General features: G+C 42.1%; 1 protein-coding gene across 1 annotated transcript in view; it reads left to right on the top strand.

The window, feature by feature from the left end:
• The window catches only part of FAM114A2 (family with sequence similarity 114 member A2), a 90,964-nt gene that overhangs the window by 25,274 nt on the left and 46,280 nt on the right, over positions 1-19,410 (top strand). Inside the window, exons 2-7 of the mRNA XM_073621146.1 lie at positions 77-335; positions 2,546-2,639; positions 4,960-5,058; positions 6,094-6,200; positions 12,465-12,599; positions 17,978-18,136. Coding sequence (XP_073477247.1) covers positions 93-335; positions 2,546-2,639; positions 4,960-5,058; positions 6,094-6,200; positions 12,465-12,599; positions 17,978-18,136 — 837 coding nt within the window. The 5' untranslated portion in view covers positions 77-92. The remainder of the gene's footprint in view (positions 1-76; positions 336-2,545; positions 2,640-4,959; positions 5,059-6,093; positions 6,201-12,464; positions 12,600-17,977; positions 18,137-19,410) is intronic.

Raw genomic sequence — 19,410 nt, 5'->3', positions numbered from 1 at the left:
GGGGTAACATTAAGATTTGCTCCTTATTATTGGCTTTATTTAAGAATATCTCCTTTGTTTACATATCTTTTTTTAGCCCAGATGTTTTAAAAATGTCTGAAAAGGACAGCACTGAAAGCACTGGGGAGCCCAGCCACTCCCAGGAGGAACTGAATACTGACCCTAAAGACAATAGTCCTGGAGGGGAACTGAATACTGACCCTAAAGACAATAGTCCTGGAGGGGAGAAACTTACAGTCTCTGAACCTGTTGCCATAACTCGGAAACGCCCCGAGTCAAAGTCCAGCAGTCTATCCACTGATGAGGAGGAGAGTCAAACAGACAAGCCAGAGCAGGTATGGATATAAGAGAAATTCTAGAAAACGCAGAAGCTGCTATTGTAGCATTGTTTCTCAAATAAATATACTGTATATTGAAAAAAAAAAAAAAAATATTTATATATATATATATATATATATATATATATATATATATATATATATATATATATATATATATATTCTATAGATAAAGTTCACTTTATTTTATGTTGACCTGTTATCTTTGGGTCTTTTTTTACATGGAAATCTTAATTTTGATGACATTGCATTTTAATTAGATAAATAAATGAAAGTCATCATGATAAGATATTACAGACTGCATGGAGATGAAAGATCGAAAGGACCAGGTCCATACTGATAAACTTTTCTTTATTAGTATTTGTGTGTTGTAAGCAGTACCAGACATTTAGCTAATATTATCACTAATTTAAAAGACATATATATATAAGTTACATTGTTTATAAGGTTGAAAAAAGACACAGGTGTCTTGGAAATGGTATAGCTAGGCAACTCCTATCCTAATATTTATCAGTGGTTCTAAATGAATAATAACTACTGCAGTAGGGAACAGACACAAAGAGACACAGCATCTTTCAAAATAACTGTTCTGGTTATTCAGTGCATTTGAGGGTTTTTTAAACCATGCTTATGTAAGTATCACATAAATATCACTATTGTAAACAGTGCATAGATGGGCTAGTGTCTTATCAGGGTCTTAGGAATGTGAGTATGTGGCAGAAAAGTTAGTATGATGCCAAGGACGTTCGCTGTAGTAGACAAAGCATACAGAATTAACATATACAGAGTTACATTTTTTTTTCTCACACAGGTCAGTCCAGTTCCACCTATGTGACATCTTGCTGATCAGTTAAGCCCTATTCACACTTGCAAATGGCGCTTTGAATAGATAGGGAAGACCCATGGGGGTCCCCACGATTAGCTGTGGGCAGGAAGCCCCCCATTGTAAACAATAAATGGGAGGCGAACAGCTCCCTCAGCTATTTGCAGCTTCTCAAATGTAATTGTTCATTTAGCAATTACCTGCAAATGATTGGTCCTGGACACAGACTGTCTGCAACCAGGGCTGATCATTCACAGGTAACTGCGGCTTGAGTGGTTACATGAAAGTGGCTGTGAATGGCTGTCAGTTGGGCTTCCTGCCTGTAGGTAATTGCAGGGAACCTCTGTCGAGTCTCCCGCACCCAATCACAAATGCCCCACTTGCAAGTGTGAATGGGGCATAAAGGCTGGAATTCACTCTTTTGGGGTTGTTTGCAAGTACCACCCGACTCAACAAAAGTTGAATTAATAATTGACTGGGCCAGGTGGAAAATTATTGGCCAAACAGTGATCCGAATGTATGGCCAGCTTTAGCTTAAAGTGTGTCTACAGTCAAAATTTAGGAGACCCACATTTTATTTCAGGTATATCTAGCCTGCTCCTATTATGCATTCCCACATTGTATTTCAATTATTTCTTACCCATTCCTAATAATCTGAACAATCTTGAAGTTTGTAAACTTTGTGAAGCATTCTATACATTTTACTTCCTGGAATTCCGTGACCCGCAACGTGAGTAGGCATGCCGTGTCACACATTTTACAGAGGTGCTGAGAGGAGGAGTTTCAGGAGGTGGAGTCAGGACAGGGATCACTGCTTGCCAGGCAGCAAAGTACCATGAGATATGTACACCCCAAAAAAGAAGTGCAGCACTGTGATCCTGACTTTTTCTTATAGTAGAAAAAAATAAATACAATTTTATATTATATATATATATATATATATATATATATATATATATAGCAAAATATATACACATGTGTTACTAATTTCACGTGGTGAAACATCCTCCAAAAACAAAAATGTGTCAGCCAAACAATTAAATCAATAAACTCGTGCCAATAAATAAACATAGTGATAATGTGCAAAAACAAATACGAGATATGTAGTAATTAGAAATTAAAATGTATACGGCAGAGTGGACACTGCAAAGCATGCAGAAAATCCAGAAAGTTGTGGAAAGGGATGGCCTGCAGACAGGCAGAACTCACAACATGAAAGGAGATTTTTCAAATAAGCTTATATTGTCAACTATAACCATTGTTTGTATTACTATTACAATGGTGATGTTAAAAAAAAAGAAAGTGTATGCTTTGACCATAGAACTCCTTTAAATTATTATCTACAAGTGTTATTTTTATATCCTTGTATCTATTTCTCCTGCAGGATTCTGCTACCAAATCCTCTTCATCCTGGGGATACTGGGGTAGCTGGGGAAAGTCTTTAATATCTACTGCTTCAGCCACTGTGGCGACTGTAGGTAAGTATTTTTTAGTCCAACCATGAAACCAGTCATATGATCCCCAGCCCACAGTGTGTACCTATGTCTATGCAGAGCAAAGCAACAGGTTCCCTAGAACACCCCCTTCTCCAGCAGGGTATGCTAAACCCCCCAACGCTCCTTCCAGCTGGATGCAGAATGGTGGATAGGACACTTACATTACACTTTAAAGAGACCCTGTCAGCAGACCATTCATTTCAACAATTATTCTCTTTAAACTTATATGTGCATTTAACATATTTTATTCATATAATTTACCTATAAAAGCCTTCCTTGTGTACACATTCCCAAAGCTCTGAGACTGCCGCAAAGAGCTGTCATTTTGGATGTGATGTCAGCAGACTCTTATAGACCTTTTAGTATTTCCCTTTGCTTCCTCATTGATAGTTGTATAAAAGGTTTTATTGGGAAGTGAAAAGGAAAGGAGCAGTGCAGGAGCTGGGTCAGCACAGACACTGATTAGACACTCCCAGAAAAGGTGGGGGCTATGGTGTCCAAGGGGAAAAAGGGATGGTGCTAGGGAATTGATTCTAAGTTCTAAGGCATTGCAAGTGTATCCAACACAATTTATGGAGAAAAAAAAAAACACTACAAGCAAGCATTTAAAATAATTGCATTTTTAAGTAAGTGAGAAGCTGGACTTCATGAGATTCGAAAATGTGTGAGGAGGCTAAGTTCTTTGCTGACAAACTGATGCTACCCTACATTATTAAAGGAGATTGGCCTACATACTCTTAATAGTGAAAGAGCATTTTGGATAAACTATTGGTCAATTTAAGATGTGATTATTTGGAAATGAAAGACATACCTCCCAACTTTTTGAGATGGGAACAGGGAAAGCCTCATAGCAAAAGTATGTAGGCATAGGACACGCCCCTGTCACACCCCCTTAAAGGAGAATGATGCAAAAAAAGATTAGTTAAACCCACAAATGCTTTTTTTTACCACTATTATTCCTTTATATTGGCTTTTGAAATTTACAAATGCAGCAATTTAGAAACTGGGTGAAAGGTTTAGAACTGGGAAGGACTTTTTGAAAGATAAAAAGTGCATTTTATATACAACTATATAGACCAGACTAAAATGAGGGACAAATGAGCAAGAAAGAGGGACTTTTTTCCAAATCAGGGACAATCCCTCGAGACCAAGGATTCTTGGGAGAGAGTATGGCCAGTTTAACCAATTTGGAACAACAGGGTGCCCTAGTGTACTTTGTGTGTGTACCTTAATAACCTCCTCATAGTTACTTACAGTTAATATACTATATGTAGGCTTAAAAGGTTACAGAATATTTTTCCCCCTTCCCCTTCCCCATCTTAAACTGACTTGTTCTTGATCCAGCATGATACTGACTTTGTGTCATTGTCAGTGGCCTACAGCTGCTTGTTAAAGTCTTCCTGTCTCACATGCCCTCTGCACTTTATTAAATCTTGTGGAGAGTTTTGGAGTATGGGAGTTAGTTTGGAGTAAGAGCTCACATTCCAGAGCTCTCCATAGGATTGAGTGCAGAGGGCATGCTTGGGCCTGGCCAGGAAGATTTTGACAAGCGGCTCTGCAGTATTATTGAGACTGTACAGCCGATATCTTGCTGAATTGGCTACAGGTAAATATAAGACTGGGAGAAGAGGCAGTACTACAAATACATGCACCCCAAGTGGTGTAGTTACACGTAAAAAAAAAACCAAAAACATTTTAATCCAGTTGTTAACTGTACAAAACTAGCCTAATGTTCTGAATCTGTCTTGATATCAGCCTTTTGTAATTTACTGCACAGCAGCACTCAGACTAAAAGAGGGAGTGCCAGCACTCTGAGCCAATGAAAGTTATTTAGCTTTGCTGAGCCCTTTCAGTCAGCAGCTTAAACATGCTTACAGGATTGTGTGGAGTGATAGCATGCACGGGGCATCTTTTTTCTCAATATCAAGTCACAGTCTGGAAATTGTGAAGATGACCAAGCTGTATTGCTCAACTGCAGCAGAGAAGTGTGAGATCGCTGGCTTGGCTTTGCTGTCTGGCAGAGGCACTTTGATCACAAGACTGTCTGAACACGGTTAGAAGTCCCTTTGATAGAGAGCATGGTTTATATTTGTGCATTTCAGCGGTGTAATCTACTGTTTGCCTGGAATTCAGCTTTAATAAGCTTCAGAAATAATGAAAATGAACAACATCCCTGAAGTATGTGGTTTGTAAAAAGATCTAAAACCTATTACCAGTTATCTAAACTCATTAAAGTGTGTACTAAATATTTTTTATTTTGATGCTTTTTTGATTCTTAAAAAAAATATATTCCCTTCAACAGGTCATGGAATCAGTACAGCTATTGAGAAGGCAGAGAGCACTCTGGGAGTTCCCAGTCCTGTAGAGCTGTCATTTAGAGACCGAGCTGAGGCAGCAGAAGGCAAGTGAACACTCGTGTTTATTTCAGCATTGGACTAATGACAGGATAGTATTTTTCTTTTTCTATATGGAATTAACTCAGGAAACTGCATGTTTCAATGAACCCTTCTCTAAAATACCTATATTAGCCTTCCTCAAACTTTTTACCCCAGAGGAACCCTTGAAAAAAGGTTCATGTTTCAATAAACCCCCTGCTAAAAGAAATTAATTGTCCAAAGCAATTCATTGTTAGTGGGGAAAATGCCCTTGTCATTGGTAGTCAGTGGAAAGAATTTGCCCCCCTTACTGTTCGGGTAAGAATTACACTCTTCTAGACAGCTAAAAGTGCCAAATGGCAATAGACCATTGTGCCAAATGGCCTATTGCCATGGTGTCATACTGTTGGCTGTACCAAATGGCAATAGGCCTGGAACAATGCACACCCCATCACATGGAGGTCAATTGGGCACAGCTAAAGGAACCCCTAGCAACATCTGGAGGAATGCTAGTTTTCCACAGAACCCTGGTTGAGAATGGCTAATTTATATGATAGGGATTGAGTCATGGTTAGATTTATACCATGCTAGGCTCATCTTATTGGAGTTTCTTTTGATAATGTATGGAATGCAAAACACAGCAGGAATACAATGGCTATAGGGTCCTAAATGTTTTAAATTTACTCATGGGTTTTCAAAGGTGCTGATTATAATGAATGTGTGTGTTTAGCACTGGTGTGCTGTGTGAGAATTATTAAAGCTTGAATAGACTCAAGCTCATATATTCACATTTATTTTATTTACTTCTATAGTTCATAAAGTCTTGTTGCACTACATAAGACTATCCACATCCTTACTCCTTAAAAGTGCAGCTATTCCGATGTAATTTGTACAGATGTACAAATATATACTCTGCAACAAGTTTGAATAGAAGCTAATTACTCTAACAGTATGTTTTTGTTTAGTGAAATTAAATAGGAGAGTGCGGAGAAGACCCAGGCAAAATATGAAGAACATAAATGTTTACATCCAGTGAAAGGTCATACTATTTTCCTTTACAGATGCCAATACTGAAGAGGGTGCTGAATCCAAAGAGGGTGAGACCTCATCACCAATTTCAGGAGCTTTCGGCTTCCTCTCCAGCATATCCACTGCTGTGCAAAGTACAGTAAGTCTCTTTACATTTTCTACTGCAGGATGGGTCTATTGCTGATTCAAACTACGTAGATTTTTTTCATTTTGGATTTTTAAGCCGGAAATAGCTAAAAGCCCTGTGAAATACAGCTTCTAGATAGCTGGCATCACCCAGAAAGCAGTGCTTTATTTGTAATGGGGAAATTGAGTCTACATGATTGCAACATATATGTATATTATTAATTTTGCTTATATAGTCCTAATTCTGATCCTTCTTGGAGACCACCCTTGAACAACTGCATACGTTGTTTTCTGAAGATACCGTTCACATTGGGATTTCAACCTTGAAGGAGACCCTACACTGGACGCTTCCAAATCATCGTCTCCTCTGTCTGTCATGGTTATGCAATAGTTTTCTCTGTCAGCTTACCTGTCTCCATGTGTTCATCTCTAAAGACCAGCTGCCTCTCACCTGACTGGTTTTATAACCTCTCCTCTAAGCATGGCCCCACCCCAGGCCCTATCAGGGAACCCTATATTAATCTGTGCACTGCAAGCCAGCAGTGCTGATCAACCATTGTGTGTTAGCCTCCGTGTGTACTTGCTGTGTTTCCTGCATCTAATTCCTGTTACCGACTTTGGCCTGTTCTTGACTCTCCCTGTCTGCTTGTTACCCTGACCTTTGGCGTGTTATGTTTATCCTTGTCTGCTAGTCGCCCAGACCTTTGGCTTACCCCTTACTTCCCTGTTGTTCCAGCCTGCTGCCTCCTTCCTCTTCTCCTGTAGTCTACGGTGAGCGTGAGCTGTGAGACCCTGGGGGCCGCGACCTGGAGCCAGACTGCAGCGCAGTCCATCCTCACCACTAGAGGCTCTGGTGAACACCCGCTGGCTCTTAGACTCCGCACCTTGGGGAATCTATGCTCTAGCTCCCACTGGGATCCATGTTAGTTATCCTGTAGACCTGCTTCCTGAACCTTCCAGGGTTCAATCCGCAGCAGTCAGTCCTAGGGTCCACTACCTTAGCGGTGCACTTCCGACTCCTACAGAGTGCATCTGTCACCTGGTCTCAGGTGACCTGACACTGTCCTACACATCCTTTAAGAGGATCAAGAAATGTCTACGCCTAGATTTCAGTTAGTGAATATCTGGGGACTCCTGTATCCCAGGTCCAATGTCTATACCTTCTTTTCCCACCCCTACCACTCCTACACCTGCAATAACTCTTTTTGGTCAAGCACATTGGTTGTTTACAGGATGCATCTGTAGGTGCTTTCTTCTTGTCTGATAACGCTCCAGTCTCCCTAGATGAGGTACTCACAGCTCTTCCAGATAGACCTTGGACCTGGCATCTTCATAATACCCTTTTCTAAGACTGCCTGATCCTAGCAGATGTTACACACAAAGCAGGGACGTGCAGTCAGGGGAGGCAGGTGAGGCAGAGCCATGAACATAAAAAATAAACTATCCAGCTTCGTGGGTCGTAGCTCTGCAACCTGGGGTCACAGAGACCCCAGATTTGGAGGAGGGTAGCTGAAGTCCTACCCCACCACTGGTCACCCTGCCACCTATAGTTCTGGAGATACAGGGCTTCTTGTGCAGCCTGTCAGAAGCTACATACAGAGCGACCAGTTTAAGTACAAGCTGGCACACTCTGTTTGCAGCAGACTGAGAGGATGAGCTCACAGTGCCTCTCATTTCTTGTCAGAAGCACTGAGCTTAATGGACACCTTGGAGCCTTGGACCAATGGTAAAGCACCATTGGAACAAGCTGTCCAATAAAAATGCTGCAGTGGAGACTGTTCTCTCACTGCAGTGTCATAGAAGGGGGCATGTGTCTAAAAGACACATGCTCCCTTCCAGCCCAGCCCCCTTAAAGTTTTACTAAACCCAGTAATATGAAAATAGTTCATCTGCCCACCCACAGTGCCCGCAGCTTATAAATCTTCTTTTCACATTAAAATACTGCCATCATATACCTTTTTGGCTGATCTGTATACCACGGTCACATGATAACCTGCAGAGTTTGTTCAGGTAGGAGATTCCCACTATAGCCTGTATACACACCCACATGTGTGATGTCAATATCATGTGACCTGGCTAGCTCTGAGAGCAAGGAAAGGTTCTCTCCAGCATAAAAGACACAACTGAGCATGTGCAGGTTGGCTACCCTGCCCGTGTGTTAGATGGCTTTCCCCAGATAGACAGTGCAGGAGGAGAGGATCTGTGCATACAGGATCAAAAAGCCCTTTTACACAACGCAGAGGATTAACCCCTTAAGTTCTACAGTGAGTATAACAAGCATGCTATTCTGCATATACAGATTGATTTTACTGTTGTGGGTTTAGTGACACTTTAACTAGAAGGAAAAAGCATGGGTTTATGGGTATAAGATTTACCCAAATTCCAATGTTTATCTTACACAGTTAAGAGGGAGAATGAGAATCTGCTGCCTGCTGAAAAGGTACAGTAGGTGACCGCGATATTGTGTCAATCTCGCTGCATTTGACACGAGATTTGACACCTGCGAGCCCCGTCGCAGGAGCCAGCGCCGAGATGGCTCACTCATAGGGAAAGGAAAACTTTGTTTTCCTTCCGCGATGAGTGACAGGCAGTGCTGACAGCTGTCTAGTATGACTCCTGAGGCGGGAATACCGCGCCAAATTTTAAATGAAAAACCGGCGTGGGTTCCCCCCCAGGGGCATACCAGGCCCTTAGGTCTGGCATGGATTGTAAGGGGAACCCCCTACGCCTAAAAATTGGCGTAGGGGTCCCCCCCCAAATCCACACCAGACCCTTATCCGAGCACGCAGCCCAGCCGGCCAGGAAAGAGGGTGGGGACGAGCGAGCGCCCCCCCCCCCCCTCCTCCTGAGCCGTACCAGGCCGGTATGGTCCCAGCATGCGCAGGGACTCTGGGGTCATGCCCCCTTATGACGCCAGAGTCCCTGCGCATGCTGGGACCATGACGTCATAAGGGGGCGGGGTCACCGCCTATATAAATGGCTCCGCAGCTCGCACACAGCATTCGAGCCGGAGAGAGCGTCGTGTCAACATCGGGGAAGAAGAGAAGAAGTGGCGAGACAGCGGCGAGAAGACAGCGGCGGCGAGACAGCGGCGGCGAGACAGCGGCGGCGAGACAGCGGCAGCAGACCGGGGCCCCTCGCTGGCAATAGAGCTGGAAGAAGATAGCGGCGGGGCCCGGGAGAAGAGGCCGAACACCGGGAGAAGTCGGAAGGAGACCCCCCGAAGTCGGAAGAAGACCCCGGAGCTGACTAATAAATTACTCTTAAAACCTGTGTACTGTGTTTTTTTTTTTTTTATTGACACTTTTCCCTAGGTGAATGGGTAGGGGTACCATGTACACCATACTCATACACACAGGGTGGGGGGCCGGGATCTGGGGGCCCCCTTATTAAAGGGGGCTCCCGGATTCCGATAAGCCCCCCCGCCCGCAGACCCCGCAACCAACGGCCAGGGTTGTCGGGAAGAGGCCCTTGTCCTCATCAACATGGGGGCAAGGGGCTTTGGTGTGGATTTGGGGGGGACCCCCACGCCAATTTTTCGGCGTAGGGGGTTCCCCTTACAATCCATGCCAGCCCTAAGGGCCTGGTATGCCCCTGGGGGGGAACCCACGCCGGTTTTTTCATTTAAAATTTGGCGCGGTGTTCCCGCCTCAGGAGTCATACTAGACAGCTGTCAGCACTGCCTGTCACTCATCGCGGAAGGAAAACAAAGTTTTCCTTTCCCGATGAGTGAGCCAGCGCGACATGCACAGTACCCTGTCGCCGAGAACCATCGCGCTGGAAACACAATCTCGCGGTCAGGTACTGTACTGTTTTAATCAAGCTAAATCATATATTGTTATGCTATATGTTATAACAGAATTATTTATTATTTATCTATTTACTGTGAAATTACTGGATTGAAGTTATAACAAACTGCAGTAATTTGTCCATTAAGCCACCTGCTTGAGTACAGTTTTTGAAAATATAGTAAATTACTTTAAAAATAATATATAATAATTATTTGTATATTACTTATGGTAATTAACCACTTGCCACTCAGGCCAATTCTGACACTTCTCTCCTACATGTGAAAATCATAATTTTTTTTTACTAGAAAATTACTCAGAACCCTCAAACATTATGTATATTTTTTTAGCAGACACCCTAGGGAATAAAATGGGGGTTGTTGAAACTTTTATGTCACACGATATTTGTGCAGCAATTTTTCAAAGGCTTTTTTGTATAATGTGAAAGATGATGTTAGGTTACAATAGATACCTAACATGTCACCCTTTAAAATTTTGCACACTTGTGGAATTGCGCCAAACTTCAGTACTTAAAAATCTCCATAGATGACGCTTTAACATTTTTTACAGGTTACATGTTTAGAGTTACAGAGGAGGTCTAGTGCTAGAATTATTGCTCTCGCTCTAACATTCATGGCGTATGTAACCTCTGTGTATCTGGCTCTAATACTAGCCAGTGCTTAACCGGCCACTGACCTCACCGCACGTTCCTGACACAAAGTGTGTATTTGTGGGGCTCTCATTAAACATGGGTCTAGAATTAAAGAGGTAAGACAGACACTCCTTAAATATATACTCAGATTAGCTTTAGTGCACAAACAGAATTTAGCATTATCTACAATATCTGAGCTTACCACTCGCAGAGAATGACTCAAATCATTCTACTTGTATGATAATCATGAAAATACGATGATCATGAAATGTAAACACTCCTACTGCGAACACAACTCAAATGTGGCAAAACCCTAGCACAGGCCCTTAAACCCCACGCAAACAATTCTTTATTTCAGAGATCACCACCTGGGTGTTTCAAAAGTCAGGCCGGGTTCACATATCTGTGGGCGCAGTTCCCAGCATGGGGTCCGGTGTGTCCCTGTTCACCGGTTCAGGTGTGATTAAGGTTCAAATTTTTGCCTGAATTCACACCTGAACCGGACCCAAAGACACACAGGACGCATTTCATGCAAATTGGATGCGGAGAAAACCTGCATCCAATTCGCACATATTTGAACCTGGTTTCAGACCTAGGTCTTTATTGCTGTCTGTTCCCCAATAGGGAGATATACTCTCCCTAATTGTCCTGGCCACCAATGAGCATAAAAGTGGGTGTAAAGCAGAAATTTTCAGTTGTCACCAAAGGAGGAATAGAGGGGAATTCTTTTGGTGATTACACTGGTTCCTGTGACAGCTGTCAAAGAGGGAATTTCCCTCGCAAAAAAAGGAAAAAACACATACTGGGTTAAAACAAGCAGTAAGGAGGCAACATATTGCTTTCTTGTGGCCTGTCAAACAAGAACTGACTCAATATGAATGAGCCCTAAAGTCAAAGGCAAAAAAAAAGTTGGCTTTAGATATACATTAACAATAGATACACTTCAAACAGAAATTCCAGGAAAACAACAACAGACATCCTTTGAAATACAAGATTTTTTTTCTGTTTAGTAATTCACACACCCCTGCCCCAAGCACACAGCTTAATTTGTCATCTTCCTGTGATTGGGCAGGGAAATTGGAGTGTGAATATGATTGTCAAATGAGCAGATGACACAAAAAACTGCAGAATTACAGCTAGTTGTGTCCCCCGACTGGCAATGCAGTGTGGCAGAGTTGTGTAAACCACAAATTAAAGAACAACAAATCTTTTGGCACATTATACCTTTTGACATTTATGCTTTTCCGTTAAGTAAATAGACTTAAATAGAAAGTAAGGGGCATGTTGTTTGACATGGCTGCTAAGTATATAACTTTTATATCGCTCCGCCGATCCCCACTGAGCAGGCAGATGACAGGTCTGTCTATGAACACTGTGCAGCGATGGACCTGTCAGAGTGCCGCTCTTCCCTATGGGGGATCGGATGAAGACGGAACGTAGAGTCTGTCTCTATGGCGTCCGACGCTCCATAGAGGTCTATGGAGCGTCCGTTCATGTCCGTCTAAAAAACTGACAGGCGGACCTGAACGGATCATTTGTGTGAAAGAGGCCTAAAGCAGAATTGTTCACCCAAGTAGGAAATTACATTTTGTAGGCATTCTGTATAATATCAACTGTATACAAAACATCTCAATGTTGCCATATTGCATAGAATTTTTTGGAAAATTACAGCTCAGCTTATTGGAAAGGTAATTTTTAAAAACATTATATAACAGTATAGCTTCTGTAGCAATTCTATGTGCTATAAACTTTTTTTTATTTGCTGTAGATTTTTCCATGAAAGTGGTATTACCCTTTAACTAGAAATATACCTTGTAATCTTTATGCTGTTGTTTAGGGAAAGACTGTCATCTCAGGGGGATTGGATGCCTTGGAGTTTATTGGGAAAAAGACAATGGATGTGATCGCAGAAGGAGATCCAGGATTTAAGAAGACCAAAGGGCTTATGCACAGGAACACTACTCTGTCACATGTAAGCATTTACACCTACCATAAATATGTTGGAGTATTCTGGACCCTTTTTTCTTTCTCTCTTTACTTTACTCTTTCTTTGTTCTGTTCTTCTTCTCCCCCGCCTTTTTTTTTTTTTCTTCTTTTTTTCGGTAATATTCTGTAGGGCATTCTAGATGGAGATGGCCACAGTTTTGGAGCAACTGTTGCCCTTTATACACCCATTTCGGGTGTTATCTGTAGACTGATAAATTTGGTATAGTAAACGTAGTTGGGTTTTTTACTTTTGACAATTCCATTGCACAGGTAAGTGTAGAGATGTTTGTTTTTTTTAAAAGAAAATAAATCCTTCACAATCACTTTAATTTATGTATTTAGTCCATAAAGTAAAAGTGTAGTGTACATTATTGCAGTGTATACCTCAATGTTATTTATGTAAATTTTTAGGCCTTGTTCACATGGCCATATGGTGTACACCTGTGCAAGGGTTGTGTTTAGGGCTGCAACTAACGATTATTTTCATAATCGATTAGTTGGCCGATTATTGTTTTGATTTATCGATTAATAACCTTAAAAAAAAAAGTGTGGTGTATAATTTACCGTATTTATCGGCGTATAACACGCGCCGGCGTATAACACGCACCCAAGTTAAGGAGGGAATTTTAAGGAAAAAAACTTTTAGGAGTAAAGTTTAAGGAAGAAAAACTTACATTAAAATGCCCATCAATGCAGCGTTATCGGTGTCCATCTGCAGCCTTGTCAGTGTCAGTGCAGCCTTGCCCCAGTGTCCATTGCAGCCTTGTCAGTGCAGCTTTGCCCCAGTGCAGCCTTGTCAGTGCAGATATGTCAGTGCAGCCATGTCAGTGCAGCCTTGTCAGTGCAGCTTTTCTCCAGTGCAGCTTTGCCCCCGTGCAGCTTTGCCCCCCCGTGCAGCCTTGCCCCCCCCCGTGCAGCCTTGCCCCCGTGCAGCTTTGTGGGATTGCCGCGATCCCTGCCGTCATACACAGCCCTGTGTAAATTTAAATATGGCGCCGAGACTGCAGGGACTCGGCGGAGCGCTGATACACATAGCCGAGAGTCCTCGGGTTTTCTCGGCGCCGCTTACAGTCCCGCCCAGTTCCGCCCTATGGGCGGGACTGTAAGCGGCGCCGAGAAAACCCGAGGACTCTCGGCTATGTGTAGCTCCGCTCCGCCGAGTCCCTGCAGTCTCGGCGCCGTATTTGAATTTCCACACGGCTGTGTATGTCGGCGCCGATCGCGGCAATTGCCGCGATCGCTCCGATCACACACAATTGGGGGGGGATCGGCCTATAACACGCACCCACGATTTTCCCCTGATTTTCAGGGGAAAAAAGTGCGTGTTATATGCCGATAAATACGGTAGTTAATATGTAAAGTTTTAAAAAAAGGCAATTTATTCTTAAATATCGCTATGCAATGGTAATTAAAAATAACCCACTATATGGTTAGGGAGCAAAATCTCTAATCCACTCTGAGAACAGACAGAAGTGATATACTGTATATACTATTAGAGGATATATACTATTAAAGGATGAATCTGGTAAATATCATCAGACTCAGAGATCATTTTTTTTTTTTAAAACAAACAATGTCTTCCTTAAAAAAAAATATCATTTTAAGAACGTTCGTTCGATTATCTAATCGTTAGTGGGGTCAAATTAACATTCATTTTCAACCACAGTGACTGGAAAATTTGGAAATAATAGAAAACTTCTTGGTCAAAGGAATTTTCAGACAGTGTATGTGGTTTTCGTTCAGAAATTACATTCATTTTAAAAATAGAATGTTAAAAACAAGTGAAAATTTCAAAAAACATTCTTTCATTCAGCGAATGTACAAAGATTTTTCATCTGAATATTCTCATCTAAAAATTGATCCGTGTGGCCAGCATAAGGCTCGCTACACACCTATGCGGTTTGCTTTTGATCTGTTTCTGCAGTGCTTTTTGCTGTACGTTTTGATTTTTGCGCACGTGATTTTGCTGCAATTTGCGTTTTTGCATTTTGTTTGGCCAGTTTGTTTAGGTACACCCATGTGAACGTGGCCTTACATGTTTTACATGCTTGCTATTTCTTATTTATGCTGTTGTATTAAATATAGAGATCTGAAGAAAAGTCACTAGAAGGAGTCTAGAGGGGCTTGTTACAGGGTGTCTTTCTTAACAGCAGATTAGACAGGATTTGCAGACTTATTTATAAGGGCAATTAGAGCAATGCGCTGTATCCAATTTCAGCCAGTCACATGATTCAAAATTTGACTAATGCGAATTGAAATGAGGTTGATGTGAGTAACCAAACCTTGTATAATGTGCTTGCTGCCTTTATTGTATAAGCCTGTCTATTAAGTTCAGGTTATTACAGTTAAAACTTATAAATATGCAGCGTTAATAATAACTTAAAGGGCCAAAATACATCGCTGGTAATTACAGACCAGCTAGCCTAACATCAATTGTATGCAAGCTTTTGGAGGGGATGATAAGGCACTATATACAAGATTTTGGTAATAAAAATGGTATCATTGGCAGTAATCAGCATGGATTCATGAAGAATCATTCTTGCAAAAACAATCTATTAACCTTCTATGAGGAGGTGAGTTGCCATCTAGATAAAGGAAGGCCCATAGACGTGGTGTATCTGGATTGTGCAAAAGCATTTGACACAGTTCCCCATAAACCTTTACTGTACAAAGTACAAGGTGAGTACATGGATTGAAAACTGGCTACAAGGTTGAGTTCAGAGGGTGGTGATAAATGGGAAGTACTCGGAATGGTCAGGGGTGGGAAATGGGGTCCCCCAGGGCTCTGTGCTGGGACCAATCCTGTTTAATTTGTTCATAAACGACCTGGAAGATGGGGTAAGCTAAGCAGGGCAATAACTTTTCCGCAGGATGTGGAAACCTTGCAAGAAGATCTGAACAAATTAATGGGGTGGGCAACTACATGGCAAATGAGGGTGGCAATAATATGAATGCAATCTACTCACTAGGAGGAGAACCTCTGGGGGAATCTAGGATGGAAAATGAGCTGGGGGTCCTAGTAGATGATAGGCACAGCAATGGCATGCAATGCCAAGCTGCTGCTAACAAAGCAAACAGAATATTGGCATGCATTAAAAAGGGGATCAACTCCTGAGATAAAACGATAATTCTCCCGCTCTACAAGACTCTGGTCCGGCCGCACCTGGAGTATGCTGTCGAGGACTGGTGCCCAGAACTGGACAGCATACTTCAGATGTGGCCGGAGTGGGAGAATTATCGTTTTATCGTTTCAGGAAAGATGTACTGGAAATGGAGTGAGTACAAAGAAGGGCAACAAAGCTAATAAAGGATCTGGAGGATGTTGGTTATGAGAGCACTGAACTTATTCTTTCTGGAGAAGAGACGCTTGAGAGGGCATATGATTTAAATTTACAAATGCCATACTGGTGACCCCACAATAGGGACAAAACTTTTTTGCGGAAGGGAGTTTAATAAGACTCGTGGCAACTCACAAAAGTTAGAAGAAAAGAGGTTTAACCTTAAACTGCGTAGAGGATTCTTTACTGTAAGAGCGGCAAAGATGTGGCATTCCCTTCCACAGGCGGTAGTCTCAGCGGGGAGCACCGATAGTTTAAAAAAACAATTAGATAAGCACCTGAACGACCACAACATACAGGGATTTACAATTTAATACTGACATATGATCACACACATAGGACTTGATTGACTTGTGTCTTTTTTCAACCTCATCTACTATGTAACTATGTAAATTACTTTATATTTTTAAGCACTTCCCACCTATGTAGCGGCACAATCTGTGACCGGGTTACATGGCTCCAGCCCTGACCAATAACAGCAATTGCACATATAAACACAGGCTGCAACCCTGCTGTCTGAAATCTCTTGGCACTGTACTATACACTGAAAAAATAAAAAATAAAGTTATCTGTCACTGTCACAAGAGCAGTGCAATGTCACTATGGTGACATTGTACTGCTCTGGTTAGTGATCAGAGACACAGTATGCATCATCGGCCAGAGCAGTACAATGTCATCTTGGTGACACTGCACTGCAGTGCTCAAGTGACAGTGATTTTTTTTTTAATGTAAAAAAATAAAATTGTAAAACATACAATTGAAAACAAAGTTAAGGGCTCATTCACATGTGCTGTGCTCTCTGAAGAGGGACCCTTGTTTGAATCTCTTGACAGAGAGCATTTAAAAGGAGGCGCGAAGGCATTTATTGCCTGTTTTTCCCCCGTAAGTGCTAGACTGCTGTGGATGCAAGGCAGTTACAGCGCAGCCCCACTTGAATGGGTTGTGCTCAGCAAATGGTATTGCCCGCCAAACACTACGGGGGGGATGGTTCCTACTGTGGTATGTGTACACACCAGCCGCTACCTTCCTAACTAAGGTAGGAGAGGTTAATGGGCAGTAAGCTTTATCGCCACCCCCCCAGTCACAAGTGTAAATGAGCCTTTAAACACTCACCACACCAGTGCAACCAGTCAGTGTCCCTGCACACCACCACACCAGTCCCAGTGTCACCATAGGGCCTCATTCACTCTGGGCGCATCAAAGTTTCCTGTGAGAGGGCCATGTTTACCTGCATGAGGATGTGCAGGTGTTAATGCATCCCCATGCAGGCAGTTCTATTCAAGTCTTTTGGGACACAGTAGCTGCATGGACGCAGCCGATGTTCGCAGTCTGACATCTGTGTGGGTGCAAAGCCCAAACACAGACAATGTGAGTTTGGGGACGCACAACCACATAGATATCAGCTGTGTCTGTGCATCTGCTGCAACCCAGTACAACTTCACATAATGCACCACGCCACTTACCAAATAACCTGGATTTCCTACTTTCCAAAAAGCGGTCATTTGGGGAGTACTTCTTAGGTCCTCAAGAATTGAGATAGGTAGTCAGTACATCAGGACTGATCAATTTTCAAATATATATAACATGGTTTATAGACTTTTTAACTGTCACACAGACTAATAATATACTTTGATTTGGGTTATTTTTAACAAAGATATGTAGCAGTATATATTGTGGCCTAAATTTATGAAGAAAGATTACTTTTTACAATTTTTTCTAACAGAAACTAAGAAAAACCTTTCTTTTTTTTGCAAAATGTTAATTCTTTTTCAAATTAAAAAAACCCAGTAGTGATTAAATACCACTATAAGAAAGCTCTATCTGTGTCAAAAAATATAACATTCATTTGGGTACAGTGTTTCATGACTGAGTAATTGTCATTCAAAGTGTGAGAGTGCTGAAATCTGAAAAATGGCCTGGGCATGAAGGGGGTGACAGTCCAGTCTTTAAGTGGTTAAATAAGCATTTTACTAATTCTTCTTCCATGGATCATCATCCTACGTTATCTGTTCTGATGCCCTTTTAGGTTTTAAGAGAAGCAAAGGAGAAAGAGGAGCAGCGTGTCAGCAGTGATGTTACGACAGAGACAGAGCGACGAGCGCACTACGGCCTGTTGTTTGATGATTACCAGGGCTTGTCCCACCTTGAGGCTTTGGAGCTGTTGTCCAAGGAAAGTGAGGGGAAGGTATATACCCTAAGTTGCTATTTCAGTCTCTGCAGTCAGTATGCGCAATTACATTTCTAAAAGTTATTTTTTCAAGATGTAATATGCTTTATATATTTTCTAAATCTGCCTTTTTGTAATTTGTTATTGAAAATGACTTTCTTATCTACAGCCAGCCATATTTCTCCAAAACTGCCCAATACATTCAAAATAATTTTCATTGCAGCACTAACAGTGTTTTAACAGGATCCTTATCCTAGGACTCCTCTGCTTGGTTCATTTCCCCCAGAAGCGTGCACAGAAATTGAGCTTCAGTACCTTGCAGCCTGTTATAAAGCTTGTAATAAATTGCATATTTAGTGAGATACTTGCACACAGTTATGGAAAGCTAACAGATACTGGGGGTGTCATTTTTCATACCGCAGCTCTGGGAATGATCTTGTAATTAAAGCCAGTAAAAGCAGATTCTCCCACTTTAGGCTGGGTTCACATATATGCAAATTGGATTCAGGTTTTTTCGCATCCAATTCGCATGACAGGCGAGTGTGACCAGCTTTCAATGGACCCAGTTCACACAGGTCCGGGTGGCTCCATTCCCGAATTATAGAAGAGGTCCTGTGTGCGTCTTTGGGTCCAGTTCAGGTGCAAATTCAGGCAAAAATTCAGGCCTGAATCGCGCATGAGCCGGTGAACATAAACGCACCAGCTGCACATATGTGAACCCGGCCTAAAGTGTCACTAAATCCACATAATAAAAAAAATATCACTAAATTGTGTATTACATGCTGTTCATACTCAGTCACTGGGATTCGTTTTCTGTATTCTGCAAAAAATCTTGTTGATCCTGCTGTTCTCTATCTCCACCTTCTGTTCATGTCCCCAATTCAGCTAGGGATTTTGTAGCTGTGGTGGCGACTTTGCACATGCTCAGTATTCAGTGAGTTTCTATGCTAAGCATTTCCTCCCTATCACATCTGAACAGCCATGTAACTATATAGTCACACATGTTGGCGTATACACAGTGGTAAAGGACTGCCCCCTCCCTCCCTCCTCCATGCCCACTGACCAGCTAAACACAATTGGGCGGGAAGTTACATGTAGATTAATGGTGGCTTCACCTCCCTCCTATGCTACGACACAGGCTGGAGGGGCGTGACACAGCCTATGACTGCCAGAAATCCACCCACACCATGTTAGTACACCCCTCACATTTTTGTAAATATTTTATTATATCTTTTCATGTGACAACACTGAAGAAATGGCCAGTCCATCACCTTTACCCTCAGCTTCTTTAG

Source organism: Aquarana catesbeiana, linkage group LG03, assembly GCF_042186555.1.
Source record: "Aquarana catesbeiana isolate 2022-GZ linkage group LG03, ASM4218655v1, whole genome shotgun sequence".
Taxonomy (NCBI): Eukaryota; Metazoa; Chordata; class Amphibia; order Anura; family Ranidae; genus Aquarana; species Aquarana catesbeiana.
Note: the sequence above shows the minus strand (reverse complement) of the source record. Positions and strands in the feature narration are given on the sequence as shown.